The following is an 18,373-nucleotide window of genomic DNA, read 5'->3' on the forward strand; positions in this document are numbered from 1 at the left end:
GGAGGGAGGTTAATTGGTGGGACCACAGCTATGGTGCATTTTACAAGGGTACATCTTAAATTTACTAACTGTAGAATATAAATGTCTTAACACAGTAATTAAGAAAATGCGGTGAAGGCTATGTTAACCAGTTTGATGAAAATATTTCAAATGGTATATAAAACCAGCACATTGTACCTCATGATTGCATTAATGTACACAGCTATGATTTAATTAAAAAAAACAACAACAGAGAGACAGAATCTCACTCTGTCACCTAGGCTGGAGTGCAGTGGTGCAACTATAGGTCACTGCAGCCTTGAACTCCTGGGCTCAAGCAAAGTGCCAGGGTACTAGGTATAAGCTACTGCACCTGACCTATTATTTTAAAAAGCATCTCACCTTTCAGTGATAATGGGGTGACACAGATTTCAATGATTTTATAGATCTCAACACTAAAATAAAAGTACTAGTTTTAACCAATGATTTCAACCTCTGCCATAAATAAATCTTTTGTTAGAATTGCTTAACATAGGGATTTAAAAGGCTCAACAAGGGCTCGTTGGACACCCTACTCCCATGCCCTGCCCTTATCCATCTCCCAAAGTGCAGCAGAACAGACACAGGGTCAGGAGGGGGTTAGGAAACAAGTTGCTCAAATGAAGCATACACCGCACAGTAGAGTCCCAGGTCTCCGGCGCCACTCCCCAACAGGAGAGAGACAAGCCCTGGGAACTCCAGGGAAGGTGACCCCCTGCCCTCTGCACTGCATGCCTATTAGAAGGGGGAAAAACAAGAGATGAATGCAGCATAATCTCTGCCTGGTTCTCAGCTCCCGGCCTCTGTGCTTGGCAGAGAGAGGTATCTTAGGTCTGTGTGTTGGTGAGCAGGAATTTTGCACCTTTCTCAAGTGCCAGGAAAATGCCAGTTGGAATTATCACACTTCCCTGGAGTGCCAACTAGATTCAATCAGAGCTCTAGCAGGACACCCCTACCACACAGGTGCTGCTCTGTTCACTGACAACAAAGGCCTCCTCTCAGCATGGGACTAGAACAGGCAGGTGATAAGGCTTTCAGAACATCTCTCTCCCCACAGCCTCAAAGCACCTGGAGGACACACACTCCCCACACAGCCATAGCCGGCTGGACTGAGAAAGACAGTGGCCTGCAGTGCAGACGAAAAGAGGCCTTTTTCCCTGCAGCCAGCAGACACAGGATTATGGCCTTATTAACTCTCAGAGGTGAAGGCTATCGGGTCTACCTCCTTCCTATTTGCTGGAAAGTGTCGCACACCAAACACTGCACCTAAAACAGAACCGGCACATAATAGATATTCAACAAAGGTCTGCTGATAGTGTATAAGGTATCAACAAAGATAAGCTGACAGGGACCTTGTCTTCAAGAGGAAACCATACAGTACATGAGATTTGTCATATTGCAGACAAAGATAAGCTGACAGGGACCTTGTCTTCAAGAGGAAACCATACAGTACATGAGATTTGTCATATTGCAGACCTGGCTCCAGTTTCAGGTATGAGGATGGAAAACTCTTTAAGCGTCCTAGGCCTTAATTTCCTTATCTATGAAATGCACACCTCATTGGTCTGCTGTAAGGGTTAGTTGAATAGCATGTAAACATCTTAATAAAGCCAGGGACAGAGTAAGCACATGGCATTTGCCAGCTACAAATAGCTGATTGGGATAAAGCCATAAAGTCAGTTCTGGAAATACTGAGTCCCTCTATTCTTTTTCCCTTTCATCCTTCCTGAACATGCCTCCTTCCTCATAGGCTTACACGCAAACGAAGATGAGCTTTGTAGCTTAGCCACTGGTTTACAGGTCTGCAGCTCCCAACCACAGAAGCTCTCTCAAGCACAGGAGATCCAAGCCAAACCCTACACTGGCCCACAAAGCCTCCCCTTAGCTCTGCTGCTGCCCACATCTCCTGTCTGTTACCTACACTCGATCACAGCCTTTGATTCCAGATAAGTCAAAGAATTTATGATTCACAACACAAAAATACCCCTTCCTGGCCTGGCCATTACTTGCCATGTGACGTTTGGCCACGGTTTCTTATGCATGCAACAAGGAATTGCACTCTCAGATCTCTGGCGTCCTGCTAGCTTCAATAGCTCTGGTCCTACAGTTTGGCTCAAAGCCTGTCTGTAGCCCTCGTGCCCTGCGTGGACACAAGGTGGTAGCAATGTGTGGCTCTGTGAAGTGCAGGAAATGGGAGAGGTGAAGGATAAGCTTGTATCCCATCAGAAGGTTAGGGAGGAACACTGGGGACCAAGCCACTTGACTCCTTGGGGAAGTTTCTGAACAGGAGTGGTCTGGCTGCTTCTGGAAACCATGGTGGGCCCAGTGGAATTCAGCAGGGGAGAGTCGTCTCACCCTGGTAGGGGCGCTGGAAAACATAAGAACATTCGGCCTCTGGCTCACCTGAGATTCTGCACGGGGAGGGGGAGGCGCCTGGCCTCTGTATAAACTCTGAACTGTGAGAGCCCTTGCCTCTTGCTTCTTCTCAGCAATATCAGTGACCATGGTGGTGCGTCCTTTCCAAAATGTTTGGAAAGCCATCCAAGTGTTAGTCTGTGTGTGCAGGAAGCCATCTGCCCTCAAGTTTCCCTGGGGCCCCTTCATAGCAACCCAGAGGAAGATCTCCAAATTGCACATGTGCTCTCCAGGAAGGGTGGCCTCTGTACCAAGGAGACAGAAGCCGGCACCTCAGCGTGTAACAAAATTTCAGGGGCTCTAGGGTGGAGCTTAACTGTGCACTCCTCCAGTCCTTGACACCTCCTATCTTTGCCAACTTTCAAATGGCTGCCAAAGAGGAGAAAATAAGAGAGCTGGCAGAGGCAGGGGTGTCTCACTTCAGGCCTTGCTTCACAAACCCTTCCTCTCAGCAAATAGCACCCACCTCCCCACCCGGGGCTATAAAGAAACTGGGTGGCACAGGGAGTGTAGACCGGTAAGGGACGGGCAAGAAGGCAGAAGGCGCCTCTGGACAACTGACAAGAAACTTAACACCAGCAGGACTGGTAGAGAGAGGGCTCAGGAGCTGGGGCCCAGGGCTGTCAGCCCGGCAGAGAGAGGAAACAGGGCAGCAGGTCGAGGGTAAGAAATAGATAGGATGCTCAGTGGATGAGCTCACCAAGAGAAAAATGCACGAAGGGCACGGGGGACGGTGAGCGGCAGGGCACAGCCCGTGGGTAAAGCTTTTAGTGGCATATCTGTAGCCCCTGAGAAATATTACTAGGGCTCAGGCCCCCCGTGTGCCCTGGCAGCTATGAACCAAGGAGGGGCAGCATCAGACACCTCGGACCACCAACAGCTGTCTGGAGAAGGATGAGTGTGTCCCCACCACATGGATGCCAGGAGCTGCGGGAGCCCACAGCCCCCGCCTTCCAGAGTCCTGTGCCAGTCTGTCTGCGTCTTCTTACCTGAGGATCCCACAGACGTGTGAGGTTCGGGTACAGATAAAACTGAATTCCTTGGGCTGCTCCAGGCAGTGTCACCCCTCTAATTAACAGGACCACCAGCATGAGGTAAGGGAACGTGGCCGTGAAGTATACCACCTAGACAGGGCAAATGAGAGGGAGTCAGGAGGGAGAGGCCTGGAGACCCAGCTGCAGGGGGAGGAGATGGGGGTGGGGTGCAGAGTTCCTCAGAAAGGTCAGGGCACTCCTCCATTTCCCTCCTTCTAACCCTTTGCAGCTGTCCAGTCCCATCCACCTCGGCGTTAAGCCACGGTCTACCCTTTCTTTTCCTCCCTCCAGGTCACACTAGCCTCTCCCTGACACATATTAAATAAATGTTTGTTGAGTAACTAAATGAACTTAGACATTCTTCCAACTAATGTGCTTAGAGTGATGGCAAGGGCTGTCAGATACGAAAATACCTATAACACATGTTCCCTGTCCTCACAGATCTTACCAGCTTACCACAACCAGGCACCCTGATTAGCGAGGAAGCCATCAGAGGCCTCCAGGGCACAAGTCCAGAAGAATTCAGAGTGCTCTCTAACACCTCACAACCTCCCCGGCAGAGAGTAGTCCACAGCTCTGGAGTTGGGTGAGAATCATTTGAGATAACCAGTCTTAATGGAATTCTTTTCCCAAAGAACTATCATATGAAGTAGGAAACCAAGAACAGCATTCAGTTTGCAATCTGCCCACCCATGTAGTATATTCCAAGTCCAAATTCCCCTGGGGGTGTCCTTCCTGCCTTTCCCACTCTCGTCCACTTCCCTAAATGCTAGGCATACATAGAGTTGAATCCAGGAGAGTCACAGGAACCTTTTGCTGAGTCATTCCCTGTCATCCCTGACTAGGCCTCAACTTAGGGAACTTCCCTGGTGAGGGCAAGGAGCCTGGCAGAGGACAGGCAGGGACTCTCCACACGGACCTTGCCCGTGGACTTGACCCCCTTCCAGATGCAGAAGTAGCAGATGACCCAGGCGAGCAGCAGGCACAGGGCCAGCTCCCAGCGCAAGGCCCCTAGGTGCTGGATGCCATCGGAGATCTTCAGGACCCGCCGCCTGGGAAGAGAAGAGCCGAGCCTGGCTCCACCTTTGCTGCCAGCCTCCATTTATTTGAAGGGACCCCCACATGCCTGGACAGCAGGGCCATGCCTCCCAGGCTCCTGTGCACAGGCTTGTCACCCTTTTGCTTAGACCCGCGAAGCTATCCTCTGCCCAGAGACGGAGATAGATAGAGTGACAAATGCAAGCAGTTCCCAGGCATGTTTCCTCTAAGTGCCATTTACCCTGGGGAAGGAGATGCAAACACCTATCTTCTCAGCCAGGGTTTTAGGATATTTTCATATCGGGAATCACACCCTGAGTGAATATCAATACTTGGGCAGGAGGGCGGGTAAGGCCACACACATGCCACCGAAGACAGTAGTGAGTCAAGCAAAGGCACATACACTCACTGGCTCCATGTGTATCCATGTGGCACTGTGAGGACGTGCATGTGGTGTGCACGGGGCAGGGCCACCCGAGAAGAGCTGCGGCATTCTCGTCTCTGAAACCAGTCCTGCGCTATCCACAAACACAGGCCCAACAGGGAGAAGCCGCATAGGTGACAGGGCCAGTGAAGGACGTGGGAATGCTTTCCTTGCACGGATAGCCCCCTCCCTAGGCCCCTACAGGCATGTTCCAGTGGGGAAGGAGCCCCACTTACTCCCAAAACTCGATGACAGGGGAGGTGGCATTCTCGGAGGTCACGTTCAAGGAGCTGTTGGTCTTCTGGAACTCCACACAGTGTTCTGCAAGGGCCGCAGGGGAGGGAGAAAGAGAAAGATCACTGGCACAAGTAAAGGGTGGGGTAGAATTTTAAAAGGACAGGAGGTAAGGCATTTGGAAAGACTGGGATAAAACTCTTGGTGCAGAACATCCTCACACACCACAACCTCAACAAACCGGCCTTGCCCTCTCCCGCACACTGCCACATGGGGATTCATAAATATTTGCCTGCACGTTCCATCAAGACATGATCAGATGGCCAGGAAAGATGCTCTGTGTGCCAGCTGCCTGAAGCACACTCAGACTTCTAGGTAAAGCCACAACCTCTGAGGAATAACAAGAGTGCCTACTAGGCACGTGATGCGTCAGAGTGGCCAAGAGTACAGCTCAAAAGCTTTGGCTTGAATCTGACTCTCAGGGCACTGACTGTGGTGGCTTTGGGCACATTACAACTTGGTTCTCTAAGTTTTGCTTCCTTCATCCCTAAAATGTAGATAAGAATATCCACCTTACAGGGGGATTAAAGGAAATATGAGTGTAAAGTGATACAATAGATGGTAGCTTTTATTATTTGTACATCATTTTGGAGTTTTACAGAGTGCTAACATTCTCTTTGACGTTTTATTAGCATAGCAAACCTGGGAAACATTAAACAGACACTGTTTTCCTCACGGTAACCGTGAAGAAAGTGGTTCTTGTTAGAAATGGCCTGTCACTATTCATAAATGACCAAATTTGGGCTTGAACCCAGGTCAGCAAATGGTCTAAGTTCTACCTTCAAAATATCTAGACTCTGAGCTCACTCATTATCTCTACTGCTACCAGGTCACCATCACCTCTTGGCTCCCAGCTGGTCTCCAGTTTCCACCCTTGCTCCCCTCATCAAATCTCCATACAGCAGCCAGGGTGATTTGTTGAGCTTATGTCACTTTATGTCACATCCTAACTCAAAACCCTGCCCTGGGTTTCCCATGCCACTCAGAGAAAATATTCCAACCCCCTTTCAGTCACCTTCAAGGCCCTGCCAACCTATTCCCACCTCCTACCACACCTCGTGTTCACCTCTCCAGCCACACCAGCCCCTGTGCTCTGCAGCTACAGGCATGATGCACCCCAGGGCCTCAGCACTTGGAGTTCTTTCTGTACCACTCCTGTGTCTCAGTGGCTGTTCCCCTCTTGAGACCAGTGCTCAAGGGACACCTCAGTAAGACTCTTCCTGACACTCCCACCCCCTAAAACTCCCCATCTCTGTTTTATTTTTCTCCATAGCACTTCTTCTAACATGGCACCTGTTTCACACTTATTTTGTCTGTGGTCTGTCTCCATCACTAGAATGGATGCACAGAGTGGTGGTGATGGGGGGTTGGAGTCTCCTCATTGTACATTCCTATGTCCCCAATGCTTAGAACAGAGCCTGGCATGTGGCAGAAGATCAAAGAGGTCTTCTCCACTAAATCATACCACTTTCTCTGAAGCTTTAGCACATCCAGAAAAGCGTTATTTCATCATGACAGGGCGGGTTGTCTTATACCATTCAAATGCTAGGCTTTGAGTAAAACTAGACTTACTCAGAGAAATGTCAAAAACGTAAAAATGGGGGCGGTGCCTGTGGCTCAGTGAGTAGGGTGCCGGCCCCATAGACCAAGGGTGGTGGGTTCGAACCCAGCCCCAGCCAAACTGCAACAAAAAATAGCCGGGCATTGTGGCAGCCACCTGTAGTCCTAGACACTCGGGAGGCTGGGGCAAGAGAATCACCTAAGCCCAAGAGCTGGAGGTTGCTGTGAGCTGTGATGCCACAGAACTCTATGGAGGGCGACAAACTGAGACTCTGTCTCTTAAAAAAAAAAAGAGAGAGAAAGAGAAATAAAGAAAGGAGAGAGAGAGAGGGAAGAAGGAAGGAGAAAGAAAGAAAACATATATGAAATCTCAAAATGAGAATAGAATATTTTTTAACTTTCATTCAGGAAATATTTGTGAGTGCTTTTGAGGTAGCCAGCACTGTGCTAGGTGCAAAGGATACAGAGATAAAGATACCTTTTGGGCCCTCAGGATCTTGCAGATGAAGGGGAAAACCAAGTCATGAGACAGACGTAGAGTGAGGGAAGAGCTACAGCTGGACAGGCCAGAGCAGGAACCAGCAGATACTTTTGAGAAGAACCTCAAGCAATCTTGGAGCATTGGGGGAGGCACCTCCAAGATCTAACTTTTCCCTTGAAAACTGACAGTGGAGTGGAGGCGGTGGCAGAGAGGTGCAAGGTGCACCAGAGGGGAGCTAAAGAGTGAGACTGAAGCAGAGGGCCAAGTGGGGGGCCAGGCCATGAAGGGATACAGGAAACCAAACTCCAAGCCAGAGCTGAGTAACTTATCTGAGCAAGAAAAAATTAATCCTGGCTGCCCCATTTCAAAAGTGCCTCCTTGGTGTGGTGCCTGTGGCTCAGTGGGTAGGGCATGGGCCCCATATACCCATGTGGCAGATTTGAACCCGGCCCCAGCCAAACTGCAACAAAAAAATAGCTGAGTGTTGTGGCAGGCACCTGTAGTCCCAGATACCCGGGAGGCTGAGGCAAGAGAATAACCTAGGCCCGGGAGTTGGAGGTTGCTGTGAGCTGTGACACCACGGCTCTCTACCAAGGGTGATAAAATAAGACTCTGTCTCAAAAAAAAAAAAAAAGAGTGCCTCCTTGACAGGCTCTGAAAGATGTTTGGACAAGAGAGCCAACTACAGAGCTGATGTGTCCACTATGCATTTGTGCTATCCAGAAGGGAGCCACTACTCACATGGGGCCATTTAAATTAAAATTAAATAATTTACTTCTGATAATTTAAAATTCTGCTCCTCAGATGCCCTAGCCACGTTTCAAGTGGCCGGTAACCACATAACATCATTATAAGCACTGGAGAAATTAGTCAAGTGCTGTATAACGATGTTTCAGTTAACAACAGGCCCCTTACACAACAGTGGTCCCGTAATATTCATAATATTATGTTCTCACTATAAAACTTTTTCTATGTCTTGATATGTTTATACACACAAATACTTAGCAGTATGTTACAATTGCCTACAATATTCGGTACAGTCACATGCTATACAGGTGTGTAACCTGGGAGCAATAGGCTATACCACGTAGCCCTGCTGTGTTGTAGGCTGCGCCATCCAGGTTTGTGTAAGTGCACAACCAAATCCCCTAACAATGCATTTTTCAGAACATATCCCTGTTGTTAAGTGATTTGTGACTATAATTGCTATTATGAATTACAGCTGACCCTGGAATGACAGGTTTAAACTGTAAGGGTCCACTTCACATGCAGATTTTCGTCCCCCTCCGCCGCACCTGAGACAGCAGGACCAACCCTCCTCTTCCGCCTCAGCCTCCTCAATGTGAAGACGATGAGAACGAAGACCTTTACAATGATCCACTTTCACTTAATCAATAGTAAATATATTTTCTCTTTCTTAGGATTTTCCTAATGATATTTTCTTCTCTCTAGCTTACTTTACTTTAAGAATATAGTACATATGTGTTAATCAACTGTTCATGTTATTAGTAACGCTTCCAGTCAACAGTAGGCTATTAGTAGTTAAGTTTGAGGGGAGTCTGAAGTTATACACAGATTATCCACTGGGTGGGGGTCAGCAACCCTAATTCCTACAGTGTTCAAGGGTTAACTGTATATTGATGATATACAAACAGCTCATGCCCTAGTTAAGTCCAGATGAATTGTAATTTTGAAAGACCTAAAATAGTCCCAGAAGGCATGAAGAGATAAATAAATGAACAAATACAGTAGAACCACTGTAAGTTGACTTCCCACGGGGCTGTAACAAACTGACGACACACAGAGGCAGTCAACATGAGGAATTTCCAGTGAGTACCTTTGGCGCATGTCTGTTCTATGAGAATTAAGTCAACTTAAGGAGGTGGTCAATGTAGGGAGGTGGTCAACTATTGAGGTTCCACTGTATGTATCCATACATCAAATTTACTCTTGAATTGATTTAAATGAATGGCTAAACTATATTAAAAAGGAGTCAGTTCTGTTTGCATAATATATGAATAGAATGCATCAATTTCTTTTTCTAAAAACAAGACTGTGACACTTTGCCTATGACACTGGTGAAGTCTTGCTCTTATTCTGCACCTAAAATCTCCATGACCTACTTGGCTAATTTCCAGTGTGTCCCATGTTCAGACTGGGATGAGGTTGCCCAGAATATAGGGATAATCCCACCGCTGGCTAAAGTGGCAGAGCCAGAGGAAGAAGTGGACCTCCGGCGAGGACCTTACCTGTATTCCACTCGTGGCGGCAGCTGCCCCAGGGAAGGTCAATGGTGAAGCTGCTGAAGAGGTAGAAGAGGGCCCAGGCCAGGACAATGATGTAGTAGAAGTTGAGGAGGACGACAATCATCTGGGAGGCGTAGCCAATGCCTGCGGGAGAAGCTGCAGAATGGGACTAGGGGCGGTGAGCAGATTGCCTGCTCACTGCCCAGGCCTGTTTGGGTCTGCACCCACTGTCAGCATCCCAGGGGCTCTCTCTCTCCCACCCAGCACCTCAGCCTGTGCTGCCTGGGCCCACCAGCTCCTCCCCCGTCTTCACTGGTCTGCTCCACAGCCACACGCTTTCATCATTATCAGGTTCTGAAAGCTCACTAATTCAAAGTTATTTTTAAAATATTTAAGACTGACTCCAAGATACCAGTAGTTAATGTTCCTCGGGATTAGTCTGATTAATTTTCAGAAATATTAAAACCCAAGTTAAGAGCAGGGACGGACAATTCACAAAGGAGAAAATACTGGCAGTGAATGCCCTCTTATGAGATAGCAACGAGGTACCATTCTGCATTCACAAGCTCGGTGAAAATTTTTACAAATGATATAACTGAATGGTTTCCAAACTTATCTGCATATTAGAATTACCTGGATATATTTACAAAATTCCAAAGCCCAGGTCAGACCCCAAGCCATTTAAATCACAGTCTCTGAGGATGGAGCACAAGTCACAGGATATTTTGAAGATCCTCAAAGGATTTCAACATGCAGACAAGTTGGGGAACTGCTGATACAACCAAAAGTTATTAAAGATGTGGGGAAAGATGCCTACTCATGCTTAGGGACATTTTAAGTCTGTGTAACATATCCACAGGACAATTTCATAAACCAGATCAAGAGATAACAATTGAATTACCCATTTGCTTCAATAATTCTAATCCTGGGGATTTATCCTAAAGAAATAATTCCAAAGGGTGGAGACAGCTATCTGAAAAAATATACATGATTGCAAAATTAAAAAAAAAATTTAAGACCCCAAAATTCCATATATCACTGAGCAAGAGACATGAATAGAAAATTCTCTAAAGAAGACAAATGAACAGCTAACAAACATATGAAAAAATGTTCATCATCCCTACTCATCAGAGAAACTACCCTAAGATATCACCTAACCCCCGCGAAAATGGTCCACAGCACAAAGTCTCAAAGCTGCAGATGCTGGCATGGATGTGGAGAGAAGGGAACACTTTTACACTGCTGGTGGGGCTGCAAACTATTACAACCTTTTTGGCTGCTTCTGATACCACTTGTCAGGGCCCAGGACTGGCCAGGTCTCGGGCCTGGCTTAGGCAGGTTCCAGACACGGACCGCTAAGCTACCTTGCTCAGGAACAGTTTCTCTTAGTTGCCTGAGGGCTATCTACCTTTAGCTGGAAAGAGAGAGAGAAAGAGAGTATCTTAAAGTAAAGCAGTCTTCTTAGAACAGATAGATCTTAGTCTTTAGCAGAGCTTGGTAATCTTCAGCAGAGAGATCCTGTGCTGGCGTTCTGCAGGCAGAAGAGGAGACAGAGTCAGAGTAAGCGTGTCTGTGATAGAATGCGCATGCTTCCTGACTGCCTTCTCCTCCAGCCTAATATAAGGCTGATCTCGTGCTTCTCAACACCACAGGTGTAGAGACTGCCAATTCACCACTGCTCTCATCTCGTGAGCTCTCTCATGCTAGTTAGAACCAAATCTCTCTCCATGCTCTTTTCACCAAGGTGTTCCATTACAGGTATTTCCTATAACTCTCACTCCTTCTAGCCATAGGCTATATGGGCTGCTACAAGGGAGAATCCTCAAAGAACTCAAATTGGACCTCCCATTTGATCCTGCAATCCCATTACTAGTCATCTACCCAGAAGAAAAAAAAATCATGTTATTATAAGGATATTTGCACTAGATTGTTTATTGCAGTTCTATTTACAATCACCAAAATGTGAAAACAACCTAAATGCTCATCAACCCAGGAATGGATAACAAGTTGTGGTATATGTATACCACGGAATATTATTATTATTATTATTATTTAGTGGTATCTTCAGCCACTAAAGAAGATGGAGACTTTACATGTTTTGTGTTAACCTGGATGGAAGTGGAACACATTCTTCTTAGTGAAGCATCACAAGAATGGAGAACCAAGAATCCAATGTACTCAATTCTAATATGAAGGCAGTAGATGAGTTAATATAAGGGGTGGGGTAAGGGAATGAGGTAGCAGGGAGAGGAGAGGAGGGAGGGGGATGGAGGACATGGTATATGGCACACCTCTTGGGGGGCAGGACACAAGTATAAGAGGGACTTTATCTAACAAATACAATCAGTGTAACCTAATTCTTTGTACCCGAAAAATTTAAAAAAAAAATTTAAGTAACTGAAAATAAGCAAAAGGCCAAGAAGTATCCTTAAGTAAATTATGATATATGTATGTGTGTGTGTATATATATATATATATATATGTATATATCCAGATGATGGAAGTGTATGCAATCATTAAAAAAGAGAATCATGCAAAAAAAATGTAATCATGCATTACATAGTGCATGATTCCGTTCATGTAACATTCTCAAAATGACAAAATTAGCTGAGCATGGTGGCCCATGCCTGTCATCCTAGCACTTTAAGAGGCTGAGGCAGGTGGATCCCTTGAGCTCAGGAGTTCAAGACCAGACTGAGCAACAGTGAGACCCCGTCTCTACTTAAAATAGAAAAACTAACCTGGCATTGTGGCAGGTGCCTATAGTCCCAGATACTAGGGAGGGCAAAAGGATCTCTTGAGCCCAAGAGTTTAAGGTTGCTGTGAGCTGTAACACCATAGCATTCTACCAAGGGCGACAAAGTAAAACTCTGTCTAAAAAAAAAAAAAAAAAAAGACAAAATTACAAAGCTAGAGAACAGATTAGTGGTTGCCAAAGGTTAGGGACTGGGTGGGGGAGGGTTCACCTGGGAGAAGTGATAAACCATAGCAAGGTATTTGTAGGGACAGAACAGTTCTGTGTCTTGATTGTGGTGGTGGTTATGCAAATCTACATATGATAAAATTATGCAGAATTACATAAACACACATAAATGAGTGCATGGGAAACCGCTGAAATCTAAATAATGTTTGCAGAAAGTGCCAGTGACAATTTCCAGGTTTTGATATTGTACTATAGTTATATTAGATTGGGTAAAACTGAATGAAGGGTACAGAGGACTCTGTACTATTTTTGTAACTTCCTGTAAATCTATCATTATTCCAAAATAAAAACTTAATGAAAATCCTACATGGAGAAAGAAAGAATGAAATAAAATACCCTAAATTTTAAGTACTTATTATGTCAAGATGGTAAAACTATTAATGAAATCATTTTTTCTCATTTAAAATTATCTTTTAAAATGTTTTATAATTGTAAACTAATACAGCCTCTTTGGAAAGAAGTATGGAAAATCCTCAAAGAACTCAAAATAGACCTTCCATTTGATCCCATAATCCCATTATTAGGCATCTACCCAGAAGAAAAAAAATCATTTTATCCTAAGGACATCTGTATTAGATTATTTATTACAACTCAATTCACAATTGCCAAGATGTGAAAACAACCCAAATGCCCATCAACCCAGGAATGGATTAATAAACTGTGATACATTTATTATTAATACTATGGAATAATTTATTATTAATACTATGGAATACTATTCAGCCATAAAAAGATGGAGACTTGACCTCTTTTGTATTAACCTGGATAGAGTTGGAGAACATTCTCTTTAGTAAAGTATGACAATAATGGAAAAGCAAGTATCCAATGTATTTGAGCCAGTGTATTTGGTAAATAGTAGAACTAATACATGCCCACATAAGAGAAAAACTCAATTTAATTCAAGCTCAGAGGGGGGACAGAAAGGGAACAATGTAGGGATATACGGCACACCTCCTGGGCTAGGGGCATAACTGCAACAGGGACCTTACCTAACAAATGCAAACACTGTAATCTAATGGTTTGTGCCCTCATATTAATCTGAAATTAAAAAGACAAGAAAGAAATAGGGGATAAAAAGAAAAATGTTTTATAATCAATTAAATGTCTTTAAAATATAAAAATCGTTGCTACGCATTTAATATATAGCTAAAAGAGCTTTACACTCTACTTATTTAACCTAAAGTCTTTACTCAGTCCTTACCCTCATTTTTCTCCCTCATTCTCTGATGGACCAAGTGACTAGCTCTGTATTCAGCCCACAACCCAAGAGACAGAGAGTCTTACCTTAACTTCAGAACTGCTGATAATCACTCAAGCCATTCTAGATAAGGTTTATAACCACTAATAAAGATATTAGGCACAGAACTACTCACCCTCAAAGATGGGACAGATCTTCCTCCAGGCTGTGACACCTCCCTGGCTAGTGTACTGGCCCAGTGCTGTTTCCAGAAGGAAGACAGGAATGCCACAGGTAAAGAGGAAGATGAGGTAGGGGATGAAGAAAGCACCTGTGGGTGGAAAACAGGCTGTACATTGCCTGGCACTATTTTCTTCATAGTCTATGTCTGCCTCCTCCCACTATACCCCACACTGACAGTCAGAATCCCAGGGTTGGGGACATGCAGGACCGCAGGAGACAACTGTCTGGATGTCTGAAATATACCAGGGATCCAGAGTCACCGAGTCTATACCTACCAAGGTCTGCTCCCCACCAAACGTCAATTACTGCCTCAATAACACATAGCCGTGGAATTGCAAGGAGCTTCTTAAATAACGGGCATCCAGGAGCACCAGCATGTCCACTGTCTATAACTCTCTTCAAAGAAATGATTGCTCTTAACGTCAGGTAGGGACTTTTGGCTGATACAAGATTTTGCTTCAATAGTTGCTATGGTTTGAATGTAACCCCCAAAGTTCATGTGTTGGAAACCTAATCCTCAATACAACAGTGTTAGGAAGTGGGACCTAACAAGAGGTGATTGGGTCATGAGGGGTCTACCTTCATAAATGGATTAATGTTACTGTGAAAGCTGATTTGTTAAAAAAGCAAGTTTGGCACTCTCACTCTCTGTCTTTCTCTCTCTCTTTCTTTCACACACACATACGCTCTCTTGCAAAGCTCCTCACCAGATGCTGCCCCTCAACCCCAGGCTTCCCAGCCTCTAGAACTGTAAGAAATGAATGTCTGCTCCTTATAAATTACCCAGGCTCAGGCATTCTGATATAGCAACACACAGCAAACCAAGACAATAATCTTTCTGCTTCTGTTTTCATAATCATTGGCTGAGACAAGATTATTGATGCCAGAAATGCTGGTTAATTTTTTCTATCATGGACCTTCATCTACTAGCAAAGTGGACAGAGGAGTTCACAGGATATAGAATACCAGAGAGGAGCAAACTGCTTAGATAGGGAAATCTGGATATCTGCAGAGGGTCCCCCTCAAACTTTCAACTGAGGAATGATCAGTGTATAGGTGTGAGGAAACTACTAACCCTTCCAAAAGAGTAATACTGCTCACACAGGCCTGTTCCCACAAGGCCAGGCTAAATGATCTCAAGAGTCACTGGGTGAAGGGCATTTCCTCAGTAATCAGGAATAATTATTCCTAGACTGAATGCAACCTCAGTCCTACCTAATCTTAAAAGCAAGATGCAAAAAATCAAGTAATTTCACTGGTCCCACATCAGAGCTCAAGAACATTTATTTGAATACAGGACTATCTGGCAAGCAATAACATCACCACATGTAGCTTCCAATCAAAAATTACCTGGAAAGCACAGAAGGAGGAAAATGTTACTCTTAATAAGTAGATAAATCAATCAATTAAATCTGACCAATAATTTTCACAGATGTCAGAATCAGCAGAAAAAAATATCTTAAAAAGTCTTAAAACTATATTATATATGTTGCAAAAGTTGGAGACATGAAAGATATTGAAAAAAGATCCAAATCAAACTTCTAGAAATAAAATTACCATGTGTGAGATGAAAAATACACTGGATGAGATTAATGTCAGTAGACATAGCAGAAGAAAAGAAACTGAACTATAATAGAAAAATATCCAAAACAAAACAGAGAGAAAAGAGAATGTTTTGAAAAAGAGTAAGTGTGGTTAAGCTCTGGGACAACTTTAAGTACATAAAGTGGTACAATAAATATTACTTGAAGATAAACAGTGGTAAGTTAAATATGTGTACTACAAAGCATAGAACAACCACTAAAATAACTCAACAAAGAGTTATGACAGCCCAGACACAGTGGCTCATGACTATAATTCTAGCACTTAGGGAAGCTGAGGCAGAAGGATCACCTGAGGCCAGGAGTTCGAGACCAGCCTGAGCAACATAGTCAGACCCTGACTCTATTTAAAAAATTATTTAAGCACAGTGGCACATGCCTGTAGTCCTAGCTACTTGGTTAAAGAAGGAGGATTGAATGAGCCCTGGAGTTTGAGGTTGCAGTGAGCTGTGATGACACCACTGCACTTTAGCCTGGGTGAAAGATCAAGACCTTGTCTCAAAAATTTAAAAAAAAAAAAAAAATAGCCAGGTGTGTAGCACATGCCTATAGTCCTGGCTATTTTAGAAGCTAAGACAGGAGGATCCCTCAAGCCCAGTAGTTGGAAGCCCAATGAGCTATAATGGTGTCACTGCATTCTAGCCTGGATGACAGAGTGAGGCCTCATCACTAACAAATAAAAATTCAATTACATTTCTATGTATTAGGAACAATCATACATTCAAACTTAAGAAATAATACTATTCACAATAGCATCAAAAATATGAAATATTTAGGAATAAATCTGACAAAGTACTGAAAGATATGTACACTCACAACTACATTGCTGACATCGCTGAGAGAAATTAAAAAAGATCTAAATAAATGAAGAGACATACTATGTTCATAGGCCAGAAGAGCGAACACTGAGCTGTCAAGTCTTCCCAAATTGATCTATGGATTCACCACAATCCCAATCAAAATCCCAGCAGATTGGGTTTTGTAGAAATTGACAAACTGATTCTCAAACTTATCTGGAAATTAGGATCTACAAAAGCCTAACAACTTTGAAAAAAACTAAGATTTAAAAAGCCACAGTTGGCCAGGCAAGGTGGTTCATGCCTATAATCCTAGCACTCTGGGAGGCCAAGCAGGAGAATTGCTTGAGTTCAGGAGTTTAAGACCAGCTTGAGCAAAAGCAAGACCCTGTCTCTACTAAAAATAGAAAAACTAGCCAGGTGTTGTGGCAGGCACCTGTAGTCCTAGCTACTCAGGAGGCTGAGTCAGGAGGACCACTAGAGCCCAGAAGGTTGAGCTCTAAGGTTGTCATCAGCCAGGCTGAGGCAATGGCACTCTAGCCTGAGCGACAGAGTGAGACTCTGTCTCAAAAAAATAAAAATAAAAAAATGAAAAGCCACAGCAATTAAAACAATAAGCATATGTATCACTGGAACAGATTAGAGTCCAGCAGCAGACCTATACATATAAGGACAACTGATTTTTGACAAAGGTATAAAGGCAATTCATTGGAAAGAGGATAGACTTTTCAACATATGCCACTGGAACAAGTTTGATATCTATACATCAAAAAAAAAAAATGAACTTCACTCTCTATTTTCACTGTATAAAAAAGTTAACCCCAAATGGATCAGGAACCTAAATATAAAACCTAACACTATAAAACTTCTAGAATAAAATATGAAGCCTTGAGTTAGACAAAGATTTCTTTTATGTGTTACCAAACATATGGTTCATAAAAGAACATATTGATAAACTGGATTTCATCAAAATTTAAAATGCCTGCACATCAACAGACACTGTTAAGGAAAAATACAAGATATAGAATGAAAAAAAGTATTTGCAAAATGTATATCTAATAAAAGACTTATGTCTACACTAAATGAGATCTCATTAACAAGGGATAAACTACTGACATATGAAAACCATGGATGAGGCCTGGCACACGAAGTACAGTGGTTACGGTGCCAGCCACATACACATACACGGCAGGTTCTAACCTACCCTGGGCCAGCTACACAACAATGACAACTGGAACAACAACAAAATAGCCGGGAGTTGTGGTGGGCACCTGTAGTCCCAGCTCCTTGGGAAGCTGAGGCAAGAGAATCACTTAAGCCCAAGAGTTTGAGTTTGCTGTGAGCTGTGACGCCACAGTACTCTACCCAGGACAACATAGTGAGACTCTATCTCAAAAAAAATAAAAAACAAACTATGGATGAATTTCAAAAGAATTATGCAGAGTGAAAGAAGCAAGATAATGAGAAGTACAAATGGTTTGATTCCATTTATATAAAACTGTAAGAAGTACAGACTCAAACTAATGTATGGTGATAGTGAGCAGCTCAGTGGCTTTGCTGGGATGCGGTGGCAGGGGGTGGAGCTGAGAGGAGGGGACAAGACAGGGACAGGAGGAGACTTCTGGGAGTGATGGATATGTTCATTATCTTGATTGCAGCAGTGGGTTCATGGGCATATACATGTATCAGAATATATCAAGTTTTTTTTGTGGTTTGGCTAGGGCCGGGTTTGAACCTGCCACCCTTGGTATATGGGGCCAGCGCCCTACCCACTGAGCCACAGGCACCGCCCCCAGTATCAAATTGTTTGTTGTAAGCTAATGGGGAAAAGAATTGTCCGGTTCTTCACCTTCCAAGGGTAGAGCTCATAGTCTATATATCCATAATTCAAGTACTAAGGGAGCACTCAATTACCCTAGGGCCAAAGAAATAAAGGTCATAAATAATTTGCCTAACAAGTCCAGAAATCAATCCAAGACTTGTTGAGTAAGGGGGAAAATTTAGGAAAGACAACCCAGTTAGCAGATATGAAGTCACTGCTGGGAAACACAAACATTCCAGA

General features: G+C 44.0%; 1 protein-coding gene across 1 annotated transcript in view; it reads right to left on the minus strand.

The window, feature by feature from the left end:
• Window positions 1-18,373, minus strand: part of SLC6A13 (solute carrier family 6 member 13) — a 34,001-nt gene that overhangs the window by 11,349 nt on the left and 4,279 nt on the right. The window contains exons 3-7 of the mRNA XM_012809311.1: window positions 13,867-14,001; window positions 9,514-9,654; window positions 5,166-5,250; window positions 4,387-4,519; window positions 3,423-3,557 (exon numbers count right to left, since the gene is read on the minus strand). Coding sequence (XP_012664765.1) covers window positions 3,423-3,557; window positions 4,387-4,519; window positions 5,166-5,250; window positions 9,514-9,654; window positions 13,867-14,001 — 629 coding nt within the window. The remainder of the gene's footprint in view (window positions 1-3,422; window positions 3,558-4,386; window positions 4,520-5,165; window positions 5,251-9,513; window positions 9,655-13,866; window positions 14,002-18,373) is intronic.

This window comes from Otolemur garnettii, unplaced genomic scaffold (genome assembly GCF_000181295.1).
Source record: "Otolemur garnettii isolate 467f Iridium unplaced genomic scaffold, OtoGar3 scaffold00104, whole genome shotgun sequence".
Classification (NCBI taxonomy): domain Eukaryota; kingdom Metazoa; phylum Chordata; class Mammalia; order Primates; family Galagidae; genus Otolemur; species Otolemur garnettii.